Source organism: Anneissia japonica, unplaced genomic scaffold (genome assembly GCF_011630105.1).
Source record: "Anneissia japonica isolate Jap-2015-1 unplaced genomic scaffold, ASM1163010v1 scaffold287852_len814684_cov197, whole genome shotgun sequence".
NCBI lineage: Eukaryota > Metazoa > Echinodermata > Crinoidea > Comatulida > Comatulidae > Anneissia > Anneissia japonica.
In genome coordinates this window covers 726,823-750,282 of record NW_022704998.1, presented here as the reverse complement: position 1 = coordinate 750,282, position 23,460 = coordinate 726,823, and the positions used below count along the sequence as shown (strand labels likewise).

At 34.2% G+C, this 23,460-nt stretch overlaps 2 protein-coding genes across 3 annotated transcripts in view; both read left to right on the top strand.

Annotated features, from left to right (window-relative positions):
* LOC117105172 (fibropellin-1-like) overlaps window positions 1-3,995 on the top strand; it is a 5,936-nt gene extending 1,941 nt beyond the window's left edge. The window contains exons 2-5 of the mRNA XM_033246244.1: window positions 2,053-2,091; window positions 3,119-3,229; window positions 3,586-3,714; window positions 3,940-3,995. Of these exons, the coding sequence (XP_033102135.1) occupies window positions 2,053-2,091; window positions 3,119-3,229; window positions 3,586-3,714; window positions 3,940-3,995 (335 nt within the window). The remainder of the gene's footprint in view (window positions 1-2,052; window positions 2,092-3,118; window positions 3,230-3,585; window positions 3,715-3,939) is intronic.
* LOC117105152 (fibropellin-1-like) lies at window positions 3,863-23,086 on the top strand. Of its 2 annotated transcripts, XM_033246217.1 has the most exons (31): window positions 3,863-4,135; window positions 4,907-5,020; window positions 5,112-5,225; window positions 5,890-6,003; window positions 6,417-6,530; window positions 7,660-7,773; window positions 8,154-8,267; window positions 8,315-8,428; window positions 8,815-8,928; window positions 9,481-9,594; window positions 10,371-10,484; window positions 10,821-10,934; window positions 11,367-11,480; window positions 11,991-12,104; window positions 12,361-12,474; window positions 12,846-12,959; window positions 13,094-13,207; window positions 13,836-13,949; window positions 14,434-14,547; window positions 14,804-14,917; window positions 16,302-16,415; window positions 16,841-16,954; window positions 17,256-17,369; window positions 18,277-18,390; window positions 18,704-18,817; window positions 19,017-19,130; window positions 19,607-19,720; window positions 20,593-20,706; window positions 21,134-21,262; window positions 21,492-21,690; window positions 22,263-23,086. In XM_033246217.1, exons 1-31 carry the CDS (start codon window positions 4,033-4,035, stop codon window positions 22,324-22,326), a joined length of 3,573 nt encoding a protein of 1,190 aa, XP_033102108.1. In that variant the 5' UTR covers window positions 3,863-4,032; the 3' UTR covers window positions 22,327-23,086. The 2 variants fall into 2 exon arrangements, with proteins under 2 accessions (XP_033102108.1, XP_033102109.1); XM_033246218.1 differs by lacking the exons at window positions 8,154-8,267; window positions 8,315-8,428; window positions 8,815-8,928; ... (1 more) ...; window positions 10,371-10,484; window positions 10,821-10,934.
* The last annotated feature ends 374 nt before the right edge of the window (window positions 23,087-23,460 follow it).

Here is a 23,460-nt window from a genome sequence, read left to right as displayed (position 1 = left end):
AATTTATATCATTTTAATACAGATTTACATATTTTCTGTAATCTAGAAATAGGTTTATGTATACTTTGTGTCTGTATTTAACATGTTTCAATCTTTTGCTTTATTTAAATATCAAGTATTATCATAAATTTTAATGATTACATTATTTCATATAGTATTTTAAATAAGTGTATAAACTATTTTAAATATATGAAATATAAACTATGAAAGTAAATACACGTAGATTAGATCAATAAAAATGGACATATTAGGTCTCGTAATCTTTATCTATCATTAACATGAATAACATTTTCAATATTCTAATCAATTTTTATATTGCCGGAGTTAGTTTCGACCTAGACAAACCTTTGCTAAAAGGTACACTTTCTCCATGAAAAGGCTTCTTCTATGAATGGAATGACCTGTTCGAAGCACGAAATCATGTAGACCAAACCAAGTACCGTTACGATGTTTAGTCGTACGGGAAATCCACTCACGATGCAGTACCGTTGCGATTTTTAATCGTACGGGAAATCCACTCACGAAATATTTTCTTATTTTATTATATTACCACCTTTTTATTACATAGATCTTTTTCAAAACATAACTGCTTTTATAACATTATATAGACCCATTAAACACAAAAACTGCTCTGGCTTGGGGGGCTTCGCCCCCGACCCCACCGGGGCCATTAGGCAGGCATCTGACGCCCAGAGAACCCCCCCCCCCCCTTGAAATGACCTGGCTACGGGCCTGCAAATGATATGTGTTATATATTCTCTTCTGCTTAAGGAAGGAAGTGGATATTGTAGAGTCTTATATATCAAAAACTGAGATCATTTCACAACCTTGAAGTGAATGTATAACTAAACGTAACATCACTCAAATCATAATTTATGGTGGCAATTACTCGTTTTTAAATATTAATATTTTGGTACAGCTTTGAATTTGCTTTTAAACTTCTTCAATGTGTTGCATTTGCAAAGCTTATAAGGAAAAGCATTAAATACATTAATTCAGTATCTGAAATTTCAACACCGTTCCAACTGAACATACTATATTTATGTTATCACAGTCTTTATGACTCACAGTGAAGCCAACATCATTGCCATTTAGTCAATGGCTACCGATGGTCTTCGTGAAATAGTTTTCGCCGTATAATTCAGTAATTGATTGTGAAATTCGGATAAATATTGGTGAACTAGCATATATAACTTTAAATAACTGTAAAGTTAGTACTAACGTATATAGGTCTATTGTAATTGTATAGTAATAAGGCGCTATCAAAGTTTTTTTTTTTAACTACCCGACCGTAAGTACTGTAATCTGGAATTCTGAATGCCTTTATGTGAACTTAATCCTAATTAAAAGGAAAAAAAAAACCAACAATAATAATTAAACTAACACTAAAAATACTAGTTACAAACAATAATGGTTTGAATTTCTTTTGTTGTTTAAAATATTGCTTTTATGCAAAATTATTTTCGACGCTTATGTTAGTCAAGATTGGCAAATTGTTCTGCATAATATACAGTCCATAAGTGATATACAGTTAGTCCAAATATTATTGTTATTATTCATTATCAATATCTATGACAGAGGCAACATATGACCTTTGTGTGAATGGACGTTTCCGCTAAGCTCCGCCCCTTGGATATTGTTGCTAAGGTCCCACGAGACGGCAGTGTTAAAACATACGCGAACACGTGCGTTTGTGGGACAACACGTGTGTTTGTAAGACGCGTGCGCATTCCTAGCGCTGTTCTAATTAGTCAGTTGTTAAGTTTGATTGACACTCCAGAGAGGTCTATTGCTTAAAGGTATAAAAACACGTACATTTGTTTTAATTTAAAAAGTAAGTAAAAACTTTAAATATGACAATAAACCACTAACAATGAACCTACTAAATCTGCAGGACAAAAATTGCATAGGCCTACTTGTCTGAGATTAGTATTGAAAACTGGTTCATCATGAGTGGAAACCAATGGAATTTCAATTTGTTTCATTGTAATAAATTAAAAACTTTATTAACTAGGAATACCAACATTGTATGTCTCTCTTATTGCAAGCTAGATTGTAACCGTGGTGATGGGACCTCGTGTGATACTACAGGTAAGAGAAGTTACATGTCGAGAGCACATTATCATCTAAGCACCGACATCTTGAAATGTGACGTAGTAATTTGTTCACATTTTAACCCATGGGCTTTGGTTTGAGGCTTTCACAATTCCATGAACTCTGTTGTCTGAAATATAGGCCTAAGTGAATTGGTCTAATAGAGAAAGTTTTTTGTGCACAATTCAGGAGAATGTTATAGATTCTAATTTTTAGTAGGTACGTATGAGAAGTAATTTTGGTGAAGGACCGTTATAGTCTACCCATAAACATCTCTAACACTCTTGAAATTACTTTCCATACTAATTTGTGTTATACATCTATTGGACAACGAAATATTCCAATAACCCTCATGATGATAAAAACCCAGAAGTGAACTGTCATATATGCACAACTATTGTTGTATAGTTAAGTAGGCGACCAGCTCAGAGCGCAGCCCAAACGCAAGCATTAATCACGAAGAAAGTAAATTAAGTACACTTTACCTACGCATTAAGCTAACACTTAAGTGAAACTTCCTTCAGATTATTTTATAGAATACTTGAATGTCGAGTGGGTGGTATTTATCTTTAGCATACATAGCACCAACGAACGTAAATTGTTCAAAGCAGTGTTAGCCTTAGTTTGTAGTTTGCAACAGCGGTTCCAGTGTATTTTTATGACTGTCAATATTTAGCGGACGTTCACTTACAACATTCAGATACAATACAAGCTGTTCATCGTACATAGGTCTATTATTTTGCTGAAAACATCTAATTGCAAAATAAGGACAAACCTATTATAATTGGTTTTCTATTGGAGGATTCCTCCATGGTTTTATATTTTATAGAAAATTATAGGGAAATAATTATGCATTCGAATATTTAATGTTATTTACAAAGAACCATCGGTGTAAATGCACTGTATTAAATATAGTCATAGAGCATAATTAGAGAATAAATTCATACAGAGTTTCGTAATTAATTTGAAATATAGGGCATAATTATGATAACAATTCTATGATTGTACATTTCTTTTGTTATAGAATGTGATATCAACCCGTGTCAAAATGGCGCCGCTTGCGTTGACGGAGGCGGTTATTACACCTGTGAGTGCCCCGTGGGATGGCATGGAATCAATTGTGATGAGTCAACTGGTGAGTAACTTAAATTATTATAAATACTCAGTAATGACGTTTATGTATATGTCTCCTCTAACAAAAGAACTGTCCTTTGAAACATCAAGTGTTCCTAATCATGGAATCGGTATAGAGTCAAACCATGATATACAAATAATTATAGAAACATAATAAACATGAAATGAATTTTATAAAATTGCTGCCTAACAACAAGCCTAACCCTATTTGTGTTTAATTTGTTGTTTTTCTAAAGGGTTTATTATTAGAATTATTATTACTGTAATACATTATTGAAAGTGTATAGTCATTAGTAGAAGACTAATATTAATCATTTCATTACATGAATTGTTTTGTAATTTTTATTCGCCTCATAGCTCAGAATTGCGGCTACAATATTTACGAAGCCACTGGCGAAATTACAAGTCCGAACTATCCAAATGCCTACGACGATCGGCTTTACTGTGTCTACCTAGTGCGTGTACATAAAGCGCGCAGCATGATGTGTATAAGAGACAGATATATATATATATATATATATATGTATTCGAACATGAAATTAAGTTACAAAACACTCCTGAGATTGTAATATGTTGCCTGGTATATTTATTAAATCAATGAGACATTTTCGGTTATCAACTTTTGTCAGTTACTTATTTCCAATTTGGCTATTACGACAACCTATCTCCACCCAACTATTTGCTCGTATTTATTTTTTGTGTCCTCTACAGCTCTTCAAAGACGTTCTAGAGTATGGCGTTGGTCCTATTGCAGATTTCAACCTTAAATCTGGAGAATTAGAAGGAAACTTAACAACCCAAAATATGTTACCAGAACCATTCTCATTAACGGGCGACCAATTCTGGTTTATATTCTCGACTGACAGAAACATCGTTCAGAGGGGCTTCAATATATCATTTTTCGTAGGTAAGTTTGCATACGGAGCTTCGGTGGGCGACGATAGCGTAATTCTAGACCGGATCCACATCAAAGGCCATCAGTGATGAATTCCGTCTCAGCTCTCCCAGCGATCACTTTACGACGCAACGCCGTCTAAGCGGTTTGTAAAATGATTCGTTGCGCCCCTCCTGCTTAAGCGTTGCGTTAGCCGACTTCCATTGCACAGTGTGTACCCCCAGCTTCACACTTAGATTTTGTTCAAGCCTCAATTAAAATTAAAAGTATCTGTAAAAGCAGGTGACTAATTAAACGGTGGCGCTAGAAATCTGCCGACAAGTGGTCCGAGTCACATGTCCGACAGAGGGGTCCGAACCAATGGGGCTGACAACGGCCTCTGGACGACGGCCTCTGGAATAAAAAAAAATCATCACTGGTTAGTGTTCATGGGGAGAGGTTTATGGCTTAGTATATGCTTTTGGATCAAAATATTAGGGATTAGCGGTCAAAATAACGTTATTTTAATAGGCAAATCATTTTTTTAAATTTTTGATCTGACTATTTAGTCGTTGCGCTGGAAGATTAAGGACTGTTCTACGGGGGAGGGGGCAATGCTTAACTAACTACGTCCTTGTAACAACTTTAGGGTTCACAAAATGTTATTTGAGATGTATGATTTTAATCAGTTTGACTATTTAGTTAGTATTTAGTGTGATTATAGATTTTTTTTGGCAGAAATATATTTATAGTTTTAATTTCATAGTTTGTAGTGATTCCATTGTATATTGTATTGTTTTCAAGATCCCGATGATTGTGACCCTGATCCATGTCAAAATGGTGCCACCTGCAACGATCTTCCAAACGATTTTTCCTGTGACTGTGCCCCGGGGTATACAGGAAGACTCTGTGAAATAGGTAAGCTGACAATATTAAATAAAAGCGAAGAAAAAAAAAACAAATCTCATTTGTTAAGACAGTTATTATTGTGGTACTTTTTCATCTACAGATATCAATGAGTGTCAATCATCGCCATGTATAAATGGTGGCGTCTGTCGGGATGAAGTTAACCAGTACACATGCATATGTCCTCTTGGTTTTACTGGAGCCAACTGTGAAATTAGTAAGAATATATGAATTATTGTATCTATTTTTAGATAGGCCTATTGTTGAAGTTATTCACTGTCCAACGGTGCTTTAACATGATCATCATCATCACCATCATCATTATCATCATCATCATCATCATCATATTGAGATTGAATTTCTGTGCAGCATTGTTTGTCTTGTGAATTGTCACCTATGAGTAGGACAGTAATATATTAGGGAGCTTTCGATTGCACAACGACGGTAGGACGTAGAACGTAATGACGTCACTAAAAGTCATCTGCTCATGCGTGAACGTTAACGTCACCTCGTCGAGTAGATTCTGGAACGCAATTTGGCCAAATCTACGTATGCAGAGAACGTAGGACGTCATGTAGGACGGTAACGCATGATTACAAAATACGAAGAACTTTATTGTAATCTCTCATTAACATTACAGAATAAGTCAAATCAAAATTGAAGTTTAACAAAAGGGGAGAAAAACATTAAAACAACATCGCAAACACACCACAAATAGGCCTACATTTTAAAAAAAGTGATTCTGTTCTATCGTCTCGTCGTCGCACAAATCAAAAACCTACTGGAAATTCTTGGAGCATGTGTACTTGCCTAAAGAATTATATACAAATAAAATAAATAATGATTATTATTTATAACATTTTTTTAAATTACTTACTTAGATTCGAATGAGTGCTTCAGTAGCCCTTGTCAGAACGGAGGGACATGCGTAGATGGCATTAACGCTTACTTGTGCCAGTGTGTACCAGGATGGACTGGAGATAATTGCGAGATCAGTAAGATGGTTTATTTGTGTTGCTCATTGAAACATAATCAAGAAATAAATTTTGAGATTATAAACATTATAGTATTTAAAATATAGTTATTGTGTATCATTATTGCACTCTATTATCACCATCGCTTCCATTATTTCTTTCATTATCATTACTATAATTGTTTAAATTTTTTATGAGACACGCAGTGTAAATATATTATTATTTGTGTATGTTTTTGAATCAACATAAATATTCCTTAACTATAGACTTGATGATGACAATGATGATGATGATAATGCGTCTTAATCATCGTCGTTATTGCCATCATAATCTTCAACGACATTATTATCACAACTAATAGCGCTATCATATTCATTATTATTATATAATAATAAATTCTTCAGAGTAAAACAATTGACTACTTTTCATGACAGACATACAAGAATGTGACAGCGCTCCATGTCTCAATGGTGGCCAATGTTTGGATGGCGTGAACGGTTATTTGTGTTTGTGTTCTGCTGGGTACATCGGAATCACGTGCGAGATTAGTAAGTGCTTGTTCCACCTCAACCTGTTTGCTATTATATTTTACATCACATAGTGGAATTTGAATTTTTCCATGATCTATTAACTTTAGATTTTTGTCTATTCTTGATTGTTGGATTTTGTCCAACAAATAACAATGTTATTTATTCAGAATTTTATATTGTTACATTTTTATTACTTAATTGGAGCTTGGTTTTTTTAATTTTTTTTAATGATTTACTATGTTATCTCTAATGTCTGTATAATTTTCATCACTGTGGACTTTTTTAACATACACTGTGTTTTAACAACTCATTTTTATTTCAGATCTTTGTTACTGCCATAAACTATATAAACATCCCTCTCCATCTATATACTATTTTATTTATTTAGATCACGGAGGAATTAGTTTACTAAACCTAATTCCTCCATGATTAGATAGTCCCTGTCATCCGTCACCTATATCTACAATATTTACTTTATCATTTACTTAAGTAGTCGTTGTCATCCATCTTTATTTACTATAATTATTCATTTACGTGTTCAGTAACATCCACCTCAATTTATTTACTAAATTAATCATGTAAGAAGTCACTATATCAACATTCACCTCCATCAAGTACTATGTTATTCATTCAAGGTAATCCCTAAATCCGCCACCTCTATATATTTACTATATTATTTATTTAGGTAGTTCCTATCATCCACCTCTATTTATTTAATATTATTTATGTAAGAAATCACTATATCAACATCCACCTACATCCATGTACTATGTCATTCATTCAAGTACTACCATCCGCCAAAACTATCTATTTACTATAATTATTTATTTAGGTATTCCTTGTCATCCATCTAGATTTATTTACTATATTATTCACTTATGAAGTCACTATATCAACATCCACCTCCATCTATTTGCTATGTTATGCATAAGTAGTCACTATATTAACAACACCTTGTCGGACGCAACTCTTACAAACTAATTTAAGACGTTTGTTGCAATAATTTTAAACAAGGAAAATCACAGCTAAATTATTTAAATTTTATTTTGAAGCTTAATTGTAAAAGTTTTACTTTTATTTTTTATTTTTAAGGACAAGTATTTGGAATCTTAAATAACCATCTCATGATTTTTTTTTCGTTCACTAGATGTCGATGAATGTGCTAGCACACCATGCCAGAATGGAGGAACCTGTCTCGATGGAATCAACGGTTACTTTTGCCAGTGTGCTCTAGGTTTCACGGGGACCAACTGTGAAATAAGTGCGTATTTTATATTGAAAACTTAGCACCTAATTCTATAGTTCAACAAGTACTTAAACAAAAGAAATATGAATCAAGATTGAGAATGAGATAAACTTTAAATTTCAACTCTCATTGTTACAATCATTTTCTTGTGTATCATTGTTTGATTTCCTGAATTTTTTTACTGACCAATCTTAAACGAGTCTAGTTTTATGATTTTTTTTTTAAACATTTATTTCAGTTATGATTGCTTACCATATGTTATTGTTACTTCATTCTGGAAATATACAAGGCGGTAACAAGTTCATTGAAAACATTTAAAATATCTAAAACTCCGCAACAATTTTGAACATCAAAAGAGATCTTTTGAAATGTTTTTTAATTTGTCCTGCCTCTAGATATTGACGAGTGTGCCAGCATCCCTTGCCTCAATGGTGCGTTGTGTGTTGATGGTATTAACCAGTTTGCATGTGCATGTCAACCGGGCTTCTCTGGAACTCTTTGTGAAATTAGTGAGTTTTACTTATCTTGTTATATTTATTACTTACATGATGGTATGATGTTGATGAATGCCAGAGTACCCCCTGTCAAAATGGCGCCGCATGTTTTGACGGAGTTAATCAATTCACGTGCAACTGTCTTCCTGGATTTTCTGGTACCTTGTGTGAAATTAGTAAGTGATAATTTTAATTATACCAATACGTATGGTAATCATTAGTCTCAGTAATTGTAGTAAATTTTTAAGTTAAAATTTGTATACAGTATTTCTTATCGTTATCAGCATGAAGAATGTCATTTCACGTATCAAGTGCTTTGATTATGACAATAAAGAATATCTTTTATTTTAATTATTAAAAAAAAAAGTTGGCGGCACTTTTCATGTGACAGTTTATTAAAAGCCTACCACTATAAAGTTTATGTGATCTCAGTGTGCTTTTTTCGACACACATGCCACACGTCAATGGAAGATTGTTAAACTGAATAGTGCTGTCTTCTTCTAGAATGTTTAACTCCTTTTATCATTTATCTGCATTAACATTGTACTATGATAATTTGCAGACGACAACGAGTGTGCCAGTAACCCGTGCCAAAATGGAGGAACTTGTAATGATGGAGTTAACGGATATAGCTGCATTTGTCTACCTGGATTCATTGGAATAAACTGCGAAATCAGTACGTTTACATAAATTAGATCATACTAATAAATAGATGTTTCTCATATTGATGTTCATTTGATCATCATGCTAGTCTATTCATCTACGAAAATCAATGAGAACTCGGACGGTTTATATATAATTTCTATTTTATTCTTCTGTCATCAAACACAATTAAACACCACAATGAACAATGAAAAAAAAAAGGCTCAGAGCTAATTAAGTCATCTACATTTTTTTTTTAACAATTCTCTTTCTTGTTCTTGTTTTATGTTGTTTTCTTTCTTTTGTCTTGACACTTTGTAAAAGAGCGCACGGAGACATTACACTGTATTATGCCCTACAGAAATGGAAAATCATTACCATTGCCATTAAACCACTTATTATTCTGACACTGTGATATTTTCTGTGACATATCTGTGGTTGCCATTGTATATGGATGGACAATGTCACATCATGCACCTATGTGGACAAATTACATATTGTCACCTGAAATTTTATCAACCCAGTTAACAAAATCATATATAAAAATAACAATGCATTTCACAAAAGAAATATTTGTTTTATTTAGACATTGATGAATGTGCCAGCAGTCCTTGTTTGAACGGTGGAACTTGCACTGATCGCATCAACTCTTATGTATGCGCATGTCTACCAGGATGGACGGGAACCAATTGCGAAATCAGTATGTTGTCAACTATTAATGAGCTTTATTAATACGCTAAATGGTCTTCCCCGTTAAGCCGGTGTTCCACTATGCAAATTTATTTGCTCGAATCGAAAGCGTCGTCCATGCGCACGCGCGCTTATATTGCTATCAGAGTTTTCGCTTCAGCGAAATTGGTAGTTCGAACTGTTTCTACTTTTTGAGAAGCGAAAAATGTGCGCAACCAATCACAGCTCAGGAACCGAACCGACGCCTTCCGTTCGCGCGAATAAATTCGCCTAGTGCAAAACCGGCTTTAATAAACACGTCTGTGTTTGTATTAAATATTAACACGTAGTACGCTTAACCAATAATCCATGCACGAAATAATGTTCGAACCAATGTTATCAACGAGCTTTTGTCTATGTTGTACTAGCTAAAGTGTTGCATCAACAATGTATGTATTTGTGTCCTTTTAAAACACAGCAGCTTAGTTTTGGAAAAAATGTAATTGTGATTTTATCAGAAAAAGTATATAATATAATTGTATGCACTAACAAAGCAGCTGGGATTTTATTTCTACTCTCAATTTTTATAGGCCTATATATTTATTTTATAAATTTTGGTTTTGCCTTCATATGTTTTTGACAGTAGGCCTGTTGTCTGTCGGGTGTTTTCCATTAACCAGGAACATTTCATCCTACAGGTTCCGGCTTGACATGAGCCTAATATGGTCATCAATCATCTTTCCTAAGGTCTGATATAGAACAGGCGGAATGTTTAGGCTCGTCCATTAATTTGATTTTACCTTACAGATGACAATGAGTGCACGAGCAGTCCGTGTATGAACGGAGCTACATGTTTGGATCAAATCAACTCGTTCATTTGTGTTTGCATTCCTGGGTATGAAGGAGAATTTTGCGAAACCAGTAAGTAATTTTAAATGTGATACAGACATTATGTATTCAGAATACAACATTTGATAATAATCTTCGTCTTCTTCTTCAGGATTCATCAATTCACCATTGAACATACCCCTCCTCTAAACTCTTCCACCTTTTTCTGTTTGATGTTTCTTTAAATCAGTACTTCCTGTATGTTTGCAAGTCGTCTCTCCAACTCTGTCTTTGTCTTCCCCTTTTCCTTTTATTTTCTCTGGGTATCCAATCTGTTATTTTTCTTGTCCAGTATAAATATAACAAATGCAAGCTATTGTGATTCAATATTTTGTATTTTAATCAACTATTTTCCTATTCTCCGTATAGACATTAATGAATGTCTAAGTCTGCCTTGTGAAAATAACGGTCTCTGCATCGATGGCGTGAACGGCTACATCTGCCAATGTGCTTTGGGATTCACTGGAACCAACTGTGAAATAAGTAAGACTTACATATATATAGCAAGTTCAAGTTCTCTTTATTGTCACATCTTATTGTGGTGGCATTATAAGTATACAGAAAGCAATATCAATTGGAATTGGCTTTTGAGTATTGAACAGTAACAGGACACTCATTGGTTCATTGCTTATAATCAGATTTTTAGGCATATAATAAAATAAAACAGATTAGGCCTAAATTAAAATAGAATTACTTGGCCACTTGGGCTAGCCAGCAAAACATTGACCACTCTACCTGCGAATTATGTACTTGAATGTTATCCAAATTTCAACGTGCTTTTTTCAATTATTTATTACATAGATGTAATTTCGTTCACTGACTGTTAAATACATTCAAAGAAATATGTTTAATTAGGAAACGGCTATTGAAGTGTGTCAATGTAACAAATATCCAACTGTCTGTTTTTTTTTCTAGACACCAATGAGTGTGCCAGTGGTCCATGTTTTAACGGCGGCACGTGTATTGATGGTATCAATGGGTACATCTGCGTGTGTTTGCCAGGATTCTCTGGTCCAGATTGTGGAGACAGTAAGTGACCTTTTTTCCCTTAGTATGGCTATCTATAAGCCTTTATTTACGTAACATTAATAATAGGTAGTTTTATGCCGCACGACGTTAACCTTAACGCTAACGGATGACGTCATAATTTATTCATCTTGCGTTGCGGAGTACGTTAATTTCAGGATTTTACGTGCTCGCGACGTACGTTAGTGATGGGTTTGTGCATGCGTATTTCGATTTCTTTACAACAGGGGCGGAACTGTCGCGTTGCATGTTGAGTACTAACGTTAAAGTTAAGGTTAATGTCGTGCGGTGAAAACTACCTAATAACAAAGTTATTTTCAGTACCCACTTCCACTTAGGGATCGTATTCAACACTAGTCACTAAGCGCAAGCTCGGTGGCCCAGTGGTTATGACCAGTGGCGGACCGTAGGGTAAATTGCAGGGTATGCTATGTATTGGCATATCTAGGAAGTGCGAGGGGCTTCTCGTGTTTCATAATGTAACATTATTATACAATCCTTTAATAATTTCAGATATTGATGAATGTGCGAGTGTGCCGTGTCTTAATGGCGGCAATTGTATTGATGGTATCAACTCATACATTTGTCAATGTGCTTCTGGTTGGACTGGGGTAAACTGTGAAATTAGTAAGTTACAAAAAGATTTTTTAAAGATACATATGGGGTCTATATGCTCTGTTGTTTCTTGTATTTTTTATCAATCTGCTTCTCTAGTTTTTGCTGTGAAATTAAAGTAAAATGGTTCTTTAAAATGCATATAGGATCTGTATACACTATGTATGTTTTTTGTTTTTATATTTTCATTGAGTAAAATTTATAAGAAAAAAAAATAAAATGACTGACGTTGCAGTCTAACATATTTGACATTGTATTGCTTTTTTAGACGTGGACGAGTGTGCAAGTATTCCTTGCCTCAATGGAGCTACTTGCCTGGATGGTGTAAATGGCTTTTTCTGCAATTGCGCCTCAGGATGGACCGGGACCTTTTGTGAAATTAGTGAGTATTTGTGTGTGACATAGAATAAAACATTTTTTTTTTGGAATGAATATGGAAAAGTTTAAACATAATCATATAATATTTCTTTTATAATTATTTTGTGTCTTCATTGTCAACAAACGACGATTGAGCGAGTGTCTGCCATTTCTTTCCGCAGGCGCGCGTCGTAGCGCTAGGTGTGGAAACAATAGCCTACTCATCGCGTTGCGCGATAGGACCCTGTACAGGTTTTACACACGAACCAAAAAAAAGATCAAGCACACCATGTACTAATTAAAAATTAGTGCACTTTTGGGGATAGGAAAATAACATTGGGAGTTGCAGGGATGACTTCACGATTGACTTATAATATTTCTTTCTGTGTTGTTAAGATGTTGATGAATGTGCTAGTACACCGTGTGCCAATGGCGGTGCGTGTTTAGACCAGGTGAATGGATATCTATGTCAGTGCGCTTCAGGATGGACTGGAATCACCTGTACAGAAAGTAAGTGGTAACAATCCATGGATGTAATAATACAAACTGGTTCACTTGTAAATGAAACTAATCCAGTTTTAACAGGATAAATCGAATATGCATTGCACAGGTAAATAACGATTCATTACATTATTTGATTTTAGATATTAATGAATGCGCTAGTGCTCCTTGTCAAAATGGTGGTATTTGCTTGGATCAAGTTAACGGATTCCTTTGCCAGTGTTCACCAGGATTCTCAGGGACTCTTTGTGAAATAAGTAAGTTAGTTTATTTGTTTGTTTATTTATTTATTTATTTATTTATTTATTTATTTATTTATTTATTTATTTATTTATTTATTTATTTATTTATTTATTTATTTATTTATTTATTTATTTATTTATTTATTTATTTATTTATTTATTTATTTATTTATTTATTTATTTATTTATTTATTTATTTATTTATTTATTTATTTATTTATTTATTTATTTATTTATTTATTTATTTATTTATTTATTTATTTATTTATTTATTTATTTATTTATTTATTTATCATCTATAAAACATGATCATCAACATCTTTCAAATCAGCATGACTAAAGCCAACTCTTCTTTATAATCTAATAAATGAAACTCAAATTAGCTTAGGCCTATAGCATCTTAAGTTATATGTCATCATATAAGTGATGAGTCGCCCGCAGTCGGGTCAATTAAATAAAACTGACCTGTTCCTGCCAAAGTATTCGTAAATTGGAATGATTCACATGTTTACCTAAAGAAATATGAAATTTCCCTTATGCACGTCATGTTAAATGACCTAGCTGCATGTGCAGATAGGCCTAATTGTTACAAGTAGAATGATAAACTGAATTTGTTTTAATATTTTGAATTTCTGTTGATTAGATGACATCGAGTGCGCCAGCATTCCGTGTCAAAATGGTGGAACATGTAATGATGGCGTCAATGGGTATACATGCGATTGCTTACCTGGATTCACTGGCACCAACTGCGAAATAAGTAAGTCTTACATCTCATTAACACTTAAGGTAGTACAATACAACATCGAACAGAGGCCCAATGGGCTTATTTTCGAGATAGTACAGTACATACACTGTACATGAATTTCAAAGAAACAAAATAAATGAAAAACATGTTTGGTTTATACAGTAGTTTACAGACTGATACTACAGTGGCGATATTTATTGCTTTATATTAGTAATTCCCCAAATTTACAACATTCATTTTTAAAAAGCCTCTTATTGACGTACTGTAGCCTCGAAAAGAAACCCATCACGAAAAGAAGCCCATTCAAAGGTGGCCTCAAAAAGCCCAGGCTTCTATTCTATGTTTTACGGTATGCAATATCATTATATAAAAGTATACACACTATAATTATGTTGAAAATGAATAGTCTTGCATAAATTATTAATTATTGGTCAAACCCATTTTAGGTCAACACAATTATTTAATACATTCAATAATGAAATTGCTTGGTTCACAGATGTAGATGAATGCTCCAGTAATCCTTGTCTGAATGGTGGTCTCTGTATCGATGGTATCAACTCCTACCAGTGTTCCTGTGCTGCCGGCTTCAGTGGTTTGCAGTGTGAAGTCAGTAAGTGTAACATCCCTTCAATGTATAAATATACTTCTCTAAAACCCATTATCATATCATTGGTGCATATGCCATTCTAAATACTGTGGAGAGGACCAATAATAATTCCAGAAAAAAAATTAGGTGCTCTTTTTATTTTACATGGAGAATGTGCCAAAACGTGTCACTGGTATTTTACAAAATGGTTAATACGGTATGTGTTGGTAGTAAAAATATTCATAACTTACCAATATATTTTTTTTAAATAATTATCAAGATGTCGACGAGTGCGCGAGTTTACCATGTCTGAACGGAGGGACGTGTATGGACGGCATCAACGAGTTTAGGTGTAACTGCGCAGCTGGATTTACTGGAGACTTCTGCCAAACTAGTAAGTTAAAAAAAAATCAATCAATATCGACAACATCTACAAAGAGTAGTTTGATATTGCAATTGAAAGCATAGAAAAAGCTTTTCTGCTCCCAGATCTTTAACTTTCATAGTACATCATGTTTGTCACGTAAGGTAATGTTGCGATAAATATAATGTTTTCTTCTGAAAGACTTTTAACTTTTCATAAATCAGTTTATATTTAGCGAATACAGATTTCTTGCTTTGTTCATTTCATTATAATACCATATCATATTCATCGTAGTTTTCCATAAGTGTTTGATAGTGATAAATTATAATCTATTTAGACTTTTAAATAAATTATATTATTATTACATCGTAGTTTGTCAGAACTTGATATTATGTATGAAATATTAATTGAATTTATAATATTTTTATTTCAGATACTTATATTGCAAGCATTTATCATTATTTACAAAATATATTTCAAATATTTGAACATTCGTTGCCAGAATTGATTAAATTTCAATATGTTGTTGCCATTGATGACGTCATATATTTTTTATTTATGTGGGATTTGAATTTATCATTTAAATATCCCAGCTGCTTTGTAAAGTGTAGTATTCTTGTCATGTTATCATACAAAGCTTATCAAACAATCGTTTATTGTTTTCTTATTTGATGTTTTTGCTTGATTTCTGTTAAATAATCGTGATTATATATTATTATAGTTTTGTAATTGTAAGTGACTATTAAGTAAATGCACGTGGCATTCATATATCATCCCTCCGCTTCCTACTCAGTTCCTTTCAGTATAATCTTACAGCATATTCTAATATTATGCATGTTAGAAGATGGTGTAATAATGTTTCGTAATGTCTTATTAGTTGTCCTAATTTCAGGTCATACATAAACAGGTTACATACAAAAAGTACTGGTGGACAAAAACTTAAACTAATTTTTTATTAACTTGAAGTTCTATCTAAAGCGGAGTTTCCATAAAATCGCTACACTGCAACGTGGCTGTGTATTTTCTTCCGGAATCGTTGAACTGCGCAACGGTCTTAAACGCAATGGTAAGCATCCCAGATTTACAATTTGAATGAGCAATCAACGTCGCTGAAAGCTATTGGCGACAGTCTGTAGCGATTTTATGGAAACCACTTTAAGACTGGGCCTCTTCTTACTGACCATGAAATAGAGAACAAATTAATTTAAGTATAACGATGCATAAAAACTGACGTTCGTTATTTTAATAAACAGCTGGACACAATAACATTATATTGGTGTAGAGACTGGAATATCATTATACTGTATACTTTAATTTCAATCGTACTAACCTATAAAGCTATAACTAGCGAAATATTTTGAGTAGCATTAGCCCCGTGTGTTTTCGTATATGCTAAATTATTGTCTTCCTTCAGATATCAATGAGTGTTCCAGCGGCCCGTGTCAAAATGGCGGAACCTGCCTGGATGGTACTAATGAATATTTTTGCCTGTGTGCACCCGGATGGACTGGTATCAATTGTGAACAAAGTATGTAAATATTACTCCTTTACATTATGCCTACTATAAAAAAAAAATAAATGATTTGAAGAAATTGTTGAAATATAATTTTAAATAAAACCACATACCGGTAGCAAGTTTTGTTTGCTTTGAGCTACTTTCTGTTACACTTCTAGAGTATTGTAAATATAATTGATAGATAATGTTCCTCGTATGAAGAACATCCTGAAAATGATCAAATCCTGAAAATGATCAAGTGGATCGAAAAGTTAAATCTTTCAAATCTCGTACTATATGTTAAAGGGAGAAGTGTTTTGCCCTTTTTAGTTATGTAATACCTTTTTTATGGCATAAAATTGTTTCTTTCAATTGAGATTAAATTAAGAATCTATATAAATTAAATTATGAAGTTCATAATTTATATATTGTTTATAAATATATGTTTTAATTGACAGATGAAAATGAGTGCGCCAGTGTTCCTTGTCAAAATGGCGGTGTATGTACCGACAGTCTCAATCAGTTCTTCTGTCAGTGCGCTTCGGGATGGACAGGGCCTACCTGCGAACAGAGTAAGTTGGAATGACTCCGATAATACAAGAATTGAAATGTTTGCCAAAAACACCAAAAAGATAGTTGATCAAACTCATTATAGTTGTTGATCGAAATCATTTCCTCCATGGTGTCACAAAGTTTAATAAGGCATTTAATAACTAAAAACGTTGGTATATTGCCTTTATGTAATTTGCCATTTTCATATCACTTGATAAGAATTAAACAACTTTATAGGTCTATCATACTACTTAAAATCAAATTCATTGCTCTCGAGTACCACAAGGTTATGGACAATTACAATGGTGTTTTACTTTCTAGACGTCAACGAGTGTGCAAGTTTCCCTTGTCAAAATGGCGGATCGTGTGTCGACAACACTAATGGTTATACTTGTTTCTGTCTCCCTGGATTCTCAGGAGCGGACTGCGAAATAAGTAAGTAAACAGATTTTGGCGTCAAACAAGTACATTTAAAAATGCTCTTAAAACCAAAGGGTCAAACGTATGTTACATAATCCATAGTAAAAAATGTAACTAAATGTAGATTTTTTAGAATGATTTCGACGAACTAGGTACCGCCAATTTCTATAGTAGCAGGGGCAGATCCAGAGATATCCTCAAGTGAACGATCGAGAGATAACAGTATCCTAGCGGCATGCCGTGAAAAATAATGTTTTCTAGACGCTCGGAAATAACCTCTGAGGCGTTTTGGGCGATCAATATTTTTTTTCTTTACTTTTTTAAGGGGCAGGGGTGTGGTCAAGCTCTTCCCCCGTTCCTAAGCCAGCCCCAAGAAGTAGGCTTACCTTTGAAAAACATGAAAATACCGCAGAACGTTTTTAATCCTATTTGGTCATGTGTCTGTTCCTTGTGGTGTTATAGGCCTATTGAGATTAGACTGGGTTCCAGTCCTTAAACTTTGTCTTTATCAGTGAAAATGCTTTAAAATAAATCAATTTTAGCACCAATGCGTTCCATATTACTTATTTGCATGGCGTTCCATAGTATACTTTTCTGGGGTTCGCATCAAAAAGTTTCTTGACATAAACTGACGCCGCTAGTGGCGCTTTCCGAAATGTGCTAATACTACAAAAGATCAATAAATTAGAGAATTGTGGCAAGTCTATATTGAGATGTAAGGCGCGACATAAATATATTTATGATAGTTAAGGTGCAATTAAACGATTTACTCATACAACCGTTTAAATATAATATAACTAGACTATAAACCAATCATGTGGATTACCTTACTGCCTCTTCGAGGTCGATGATCGAAAATCTTTATCTTAATACATAATTTGTAGTTTTATTTGCTTATTTTGGCTTATTTTTTATTTGACAGACGATAACGAATGCGTCAGCGTTCCCTGTCAGAATGGCGCCATCTGTACCGATCTTGTCAACGGATTTATCTGCACATGCTCTCAGGGATATACAGGTGTCTACTGTGAAATTGGTAAGACGATGCAATATTTTGATTTCTGAGCGTGGTTTCCATACAATCGCTACACGCTTATTGCCGACAGCTTTCGGTGATGTGATTGGTCGGTCGGTCGAATCTGAGTGCCTTCCCGGCGTAGAGGACTGCTACGCAGTACAACGACTGCACTAAAAACACTGAGGTGACAGTGTAGCGATTTTATGGAAAACAGAGGCCTACCATATTTAGTGAAAATACTAACTATATTCGTTTTATAATTATAATTTAATTTTTATTATATATAATATTATATCTATTTCTTAATTTATCTTATTTTTTTCAAAAACAGAAATTGATGAATGCGCTAGCGGACCGTGCCGGAATGGTGGTATCTGTACAGACTTGATTAACCAATACACCTGTACCTGTCTCCCAGGATTTGTGGGAACTCATTGTGAAATTAGTAAGCATGCGCTCAATAGTTCTCATTCTTTAGTCACCATTCACGTTCATGTAGAAATGAGCCTTGCTTTTTGTAATAATGTATCATAGGCCTAACCTTAACATTCATCAACTCAATTCATTTTTAACCTTTCATTCGTGCGTCTTAATATTAACGAAGAATACGCAGTGAATAATTGCACTGTTTGATTCAATTCCAGATATTGACGAGTGCGAGAGTTCTCCTTGTTTGAATGGTGGATTTTGTAACGATGGCATCAATGGCTACACCTGCCAGTGCCTGCCCCAGTGGACCGGTACAAATTGCGAGCTAAGTAAGTATTAACGTCTACATATTGTAGTTAACGACACGATGCATGTATTATTGCATAAAAACGGAAAGTGTATGCCGGGCCACGTACTCCGTTGGCCGACGAGTTCAACATTGCTGAGCATTTGACGACACGACAGTCCGTCTACTGATTGTCGATCAGTCATAACCCTGGTTTCCATAAATTCCGCATACTGTCGCTACAGTGTTTTCAGTGCAACTGTTGTACTGCGTATGCAGTCCTCAACTGCGATTGTATGGAAACCATGCTTAAGCGGTTATTGTCGTCGGAAACGATTTGTAGTCTGCGCTCGTCTCCGTGGGATCACGTAGACAACCGTCAGCACAAAACGACAGCGTAGACCTCACGTAATCATATGTGTTTATGAGGTAGGCCTAATATGCGCGTAATCCTGACTTGGCAGCTGTTAGTTTGATTGACAGTCCTGAAATGTATCGTACCAATTCTATGTATTACAGCTCTGGATCCTTGCATGAGCTTGCCATGTGAAAACAATGGAACATGTGTGAATGAAGGCACAACTTACCGATGTGAATGTACTGTTGCCTGGACCGGCTCAAACTGCCAAGAAGGTAATATGTTGCTATGTTACTTTGTACATTTATTCTATTGTTAAATTATACCTATATACCTTAACAAGTAGATGGACATGTTAAACTATGCAAAAAAAATATTAACATTTGTACCAATGATGTTACCAAAGTTGATGTTTGAACGGTTTACCTTTAATACAAAGAAACGTACATTATATATTTTTAAGTTGTAATAAGGATAGATCAACTTAGATTGCATGCAAAAATACATGCTGTTAACTAGCATTTTTGTTTTATAAAATAGGAAATAGTACGGTGTATTATTGTCAGCAAATTATTATAGTTTACGTCGTACAATGGTTCCCATAAATGAATGACGTAAACATAGCAATATTATGATCTTACAGCCCTGGTTCTTAATTAATTTCCGCATTGTAAGCGGTATCCTTTTTATGATCACTTTTCTTAGTACAAAGGTTTTTTATTAAACATTTAAGATTAAGTGCAAACACTGTTGACGAAACACCGTGAACAGAACAAACAGAGACACAACTTGGCGGCGCATAAAGTCGATGTATATAGGCCTATATTTTATTTATGGCCTATTATAGCCTGCTCATGTTCGATAACATCTCCAAGCTGTTTTCCCGTAAAGTTGATAGTGCACATGACGCAGGGGTTGCATCTTTGCTTTCACTTCGTTGAAAATGTATTCATCGAATGATTATAACGTTTAATTTGTTTCAAAGATTTGTTATACTTTTTTTTTCTGGTGGCCCAAATTTAAGTAGGCATACCCTGCGGGCCAAATTTGCCCCGGGGCCGATTAGTAGGAACTAGAGTCCTATAGAAATACTGATAACCTATTAAAGAAACGCCAAATTACAAAAATGTCACTCCGCTCTCTATAGATGTGAATGAATGTGCTAGTCTGCCGTGTCAGAATGGAGGATCCTGCAACAACCTCGAAGGAGCGTACACTTGTGACTGTCGCCTGGGGTACGGAGGTGTCAACTGTGAGGACAGTAAGTTGTGAATTTTGAACATCCAAATTACAAATAACCCCCACAAATACAATATAATTAAACAAAATGTGATATCTCATGCAATTTTGTGGTGTTTTTTTCTTTTATTCATTAAATAAATAAAAAATTAAAAAATCTGCAAAGAAAACAGACCGCAAACGTGCAGAATAGAAAAAATAAATTAAATACAATTTTATGTTTGGATAGAACAACTGAAAATTCATGTTGTCCACTGGCATTCTTGTATTGAAAAAAATGGAAAAGTATGGTGTTAATAATATCTTGTTTTACATATAGGACACTTTAGTCATATTACAGGTAGTCTACTTTATCGACCTTTTTGTTTTCCTTTATTACATCAGTCAAATTATTCAGTACGGAATAGGACAGGTATAAGTATTAAAGTATTTGTTGTTTCGTTTTATAGTTCTTTACTGCTCCTTGGAAGGAACCTGGTATAATGACATTGGTGATGAGGTAGTCTTGACCAGTACAGACTCTGGTATGCTCTTGGGAGAATACCACACCGCTATCGAACTAGCCCTTGGAATACAAGGTATGTAATATTTCTTTAGTGTGGTCTAACACGGTACAACATTACACATCTATGCTGTTACATACTTTCAGAAAGACGGTGCGTTATAACGTATAATTTTACAAGGAGAGAATATTGATGGAAAAGATCCGGAGGCGCAATGATCTCCGTGGTGCAGTATGCAGCATTTATGCTCCATTCTAAATAGTTCATTTAATCTAAAAAGTTTTTTTTTCCCCACACATTTTAGCTCCTACTCTTGTCGTTGGATACTCTTCCAAAAGCTACGACTTTCCCACTCTGGGCTTCACTGTTGTCAGAAACAACGGCTTAACAACCATTAGCTGGACTGGTCAGTGCTTCTTATGTGATGATGAGGACGTCCTGATGACCACATGGGTTCGAACTGACCGTGTTGAGTCCTGCAGGGAGCATCGAGAATCCAATAAGTAAGAAAAGCCTACTCTAAAGGTTTGCTGCTGTTGCTGCTACTGGGGTGTTTTTTTTGTTTTTTTTTGCTGCTGTTGCTGTCGATTTTGCTGTTATTTTTTGTTGTTGGAGTGGTTGTTGTTGCCGGTGTTGTTGTTGTGGTTGCCGGTGTTGTTGTTGCTTTATTTTTTGTAGTTGTAGTGGTTATTGTTGATTTTGTTTTCGTTATTACTTTTGTTGTCGGTGTTGTTATCAAAGTTATTGTCATTTATCATAAATATTTTTATATTCGTTTTACTAGCTATTATTATTTATATTATTATTAATTATTTTACTATAATGTTTATTGTTATTAAAATTAGTGTTCTATACTAAAGACATCACTTTACAACTGATGATAATACTGATAATAATATATGCCCATTATAAATTGTATTATTTATCATTTTTACTATTATGTTTACTTTTATCAAAATAGTGTCCTATACGAAAATCGTTACTTTGAATTAAAACTAATTATAATATTGAAAATGGTTAATAATAGTTTTATTAGCTTAATTTGCATCAATGTATTATCGTTTTTATCTTTCAGAATTGGATCGGATCGATGGACTCATTACAAACAGATCCAATCACCAAGACCTGTTGCTAGATAACAAGTTACAAAACGCCACATCGTGTCTTACTAATTATCAGCTATATTTTTATAACCCAAAACTAATTTTCTAGTAATGTAAATACGAAAATAGGAGGATAAACAGTGTTACGTCAGTATTTATACTTAAATTATTCAGGTTTTTAACCAGTGCACCGCACAAGCTGTCGCCTGGTATCATTTTCATTGTTTTTATCAGCATTTATTTTTAATATTATTATAACATGAAAACATTTCAATATGCTTGTTTAGCGATATAAGTTACAGTATTAAAAACAATACAGTAATGTTTAATGTATAATATGTCATCATCATCATCGTCATCCTTCCGACCGTAGCCGAGATGGATTTGACAAATTTCAGCGAAGTGTTTTGGTCGGACATCGCCTTGCTGAGCCGAGAGTTTCGAGAGGAATTCCAGTGTCTCTGGAGATAACGTCAGTTTAGGTGAAAGGACGCATGCCTCTTTAGTGGGGGAATACGCCATAGTAGTAAGATATTATTACTCGCTGGCAAACATATGTACCAGTAGTTGTACACTAATTGAAATTTTTTGTGTTCAGTGTTGATGTAAATTTTGTGTTGACCTATGGCACTAACTTAAAAGCTCAATGATCAAACATAGGCCTATCTACATTGCATGCAGTTAGGGTGCTTGCGCGAAGGAAATTCGGATGTTAATTATGAATTAGAATTTGTTTTTGTACAATGAAAACGCTTTTATATCGAAACTTGTTCATTAAATTAAGTGAAAATATTTATTTATGTTCGTTGGAGTATTTCAATTCAATCACAGGTGTAGAATAATAAGTGTATTGATGATATTGGTATATTGGTGATTGTGATGAAAATGCAATGCATCCCTAACTAGCCGTCGCCAATGCACTCTTCACAGCTTCCGCAATAACGCCTTTCCTTCCTATCCCTTGTCACACCTCAAGCTTTGAAACATCCTTCCATATTCCTTTCCCTGGCCTTGTATACTCCCTGCTTATTAACCTCCCTTATAAAGCAAGTTCTCGGACCCAATGAATTTATTTAATATAAATATTTGGTGTCTGAGATATTTGTTTCATTTGAGGGAATATAGTTTGAAATATATACGGTACATATATATATATGTATAGTCATATAT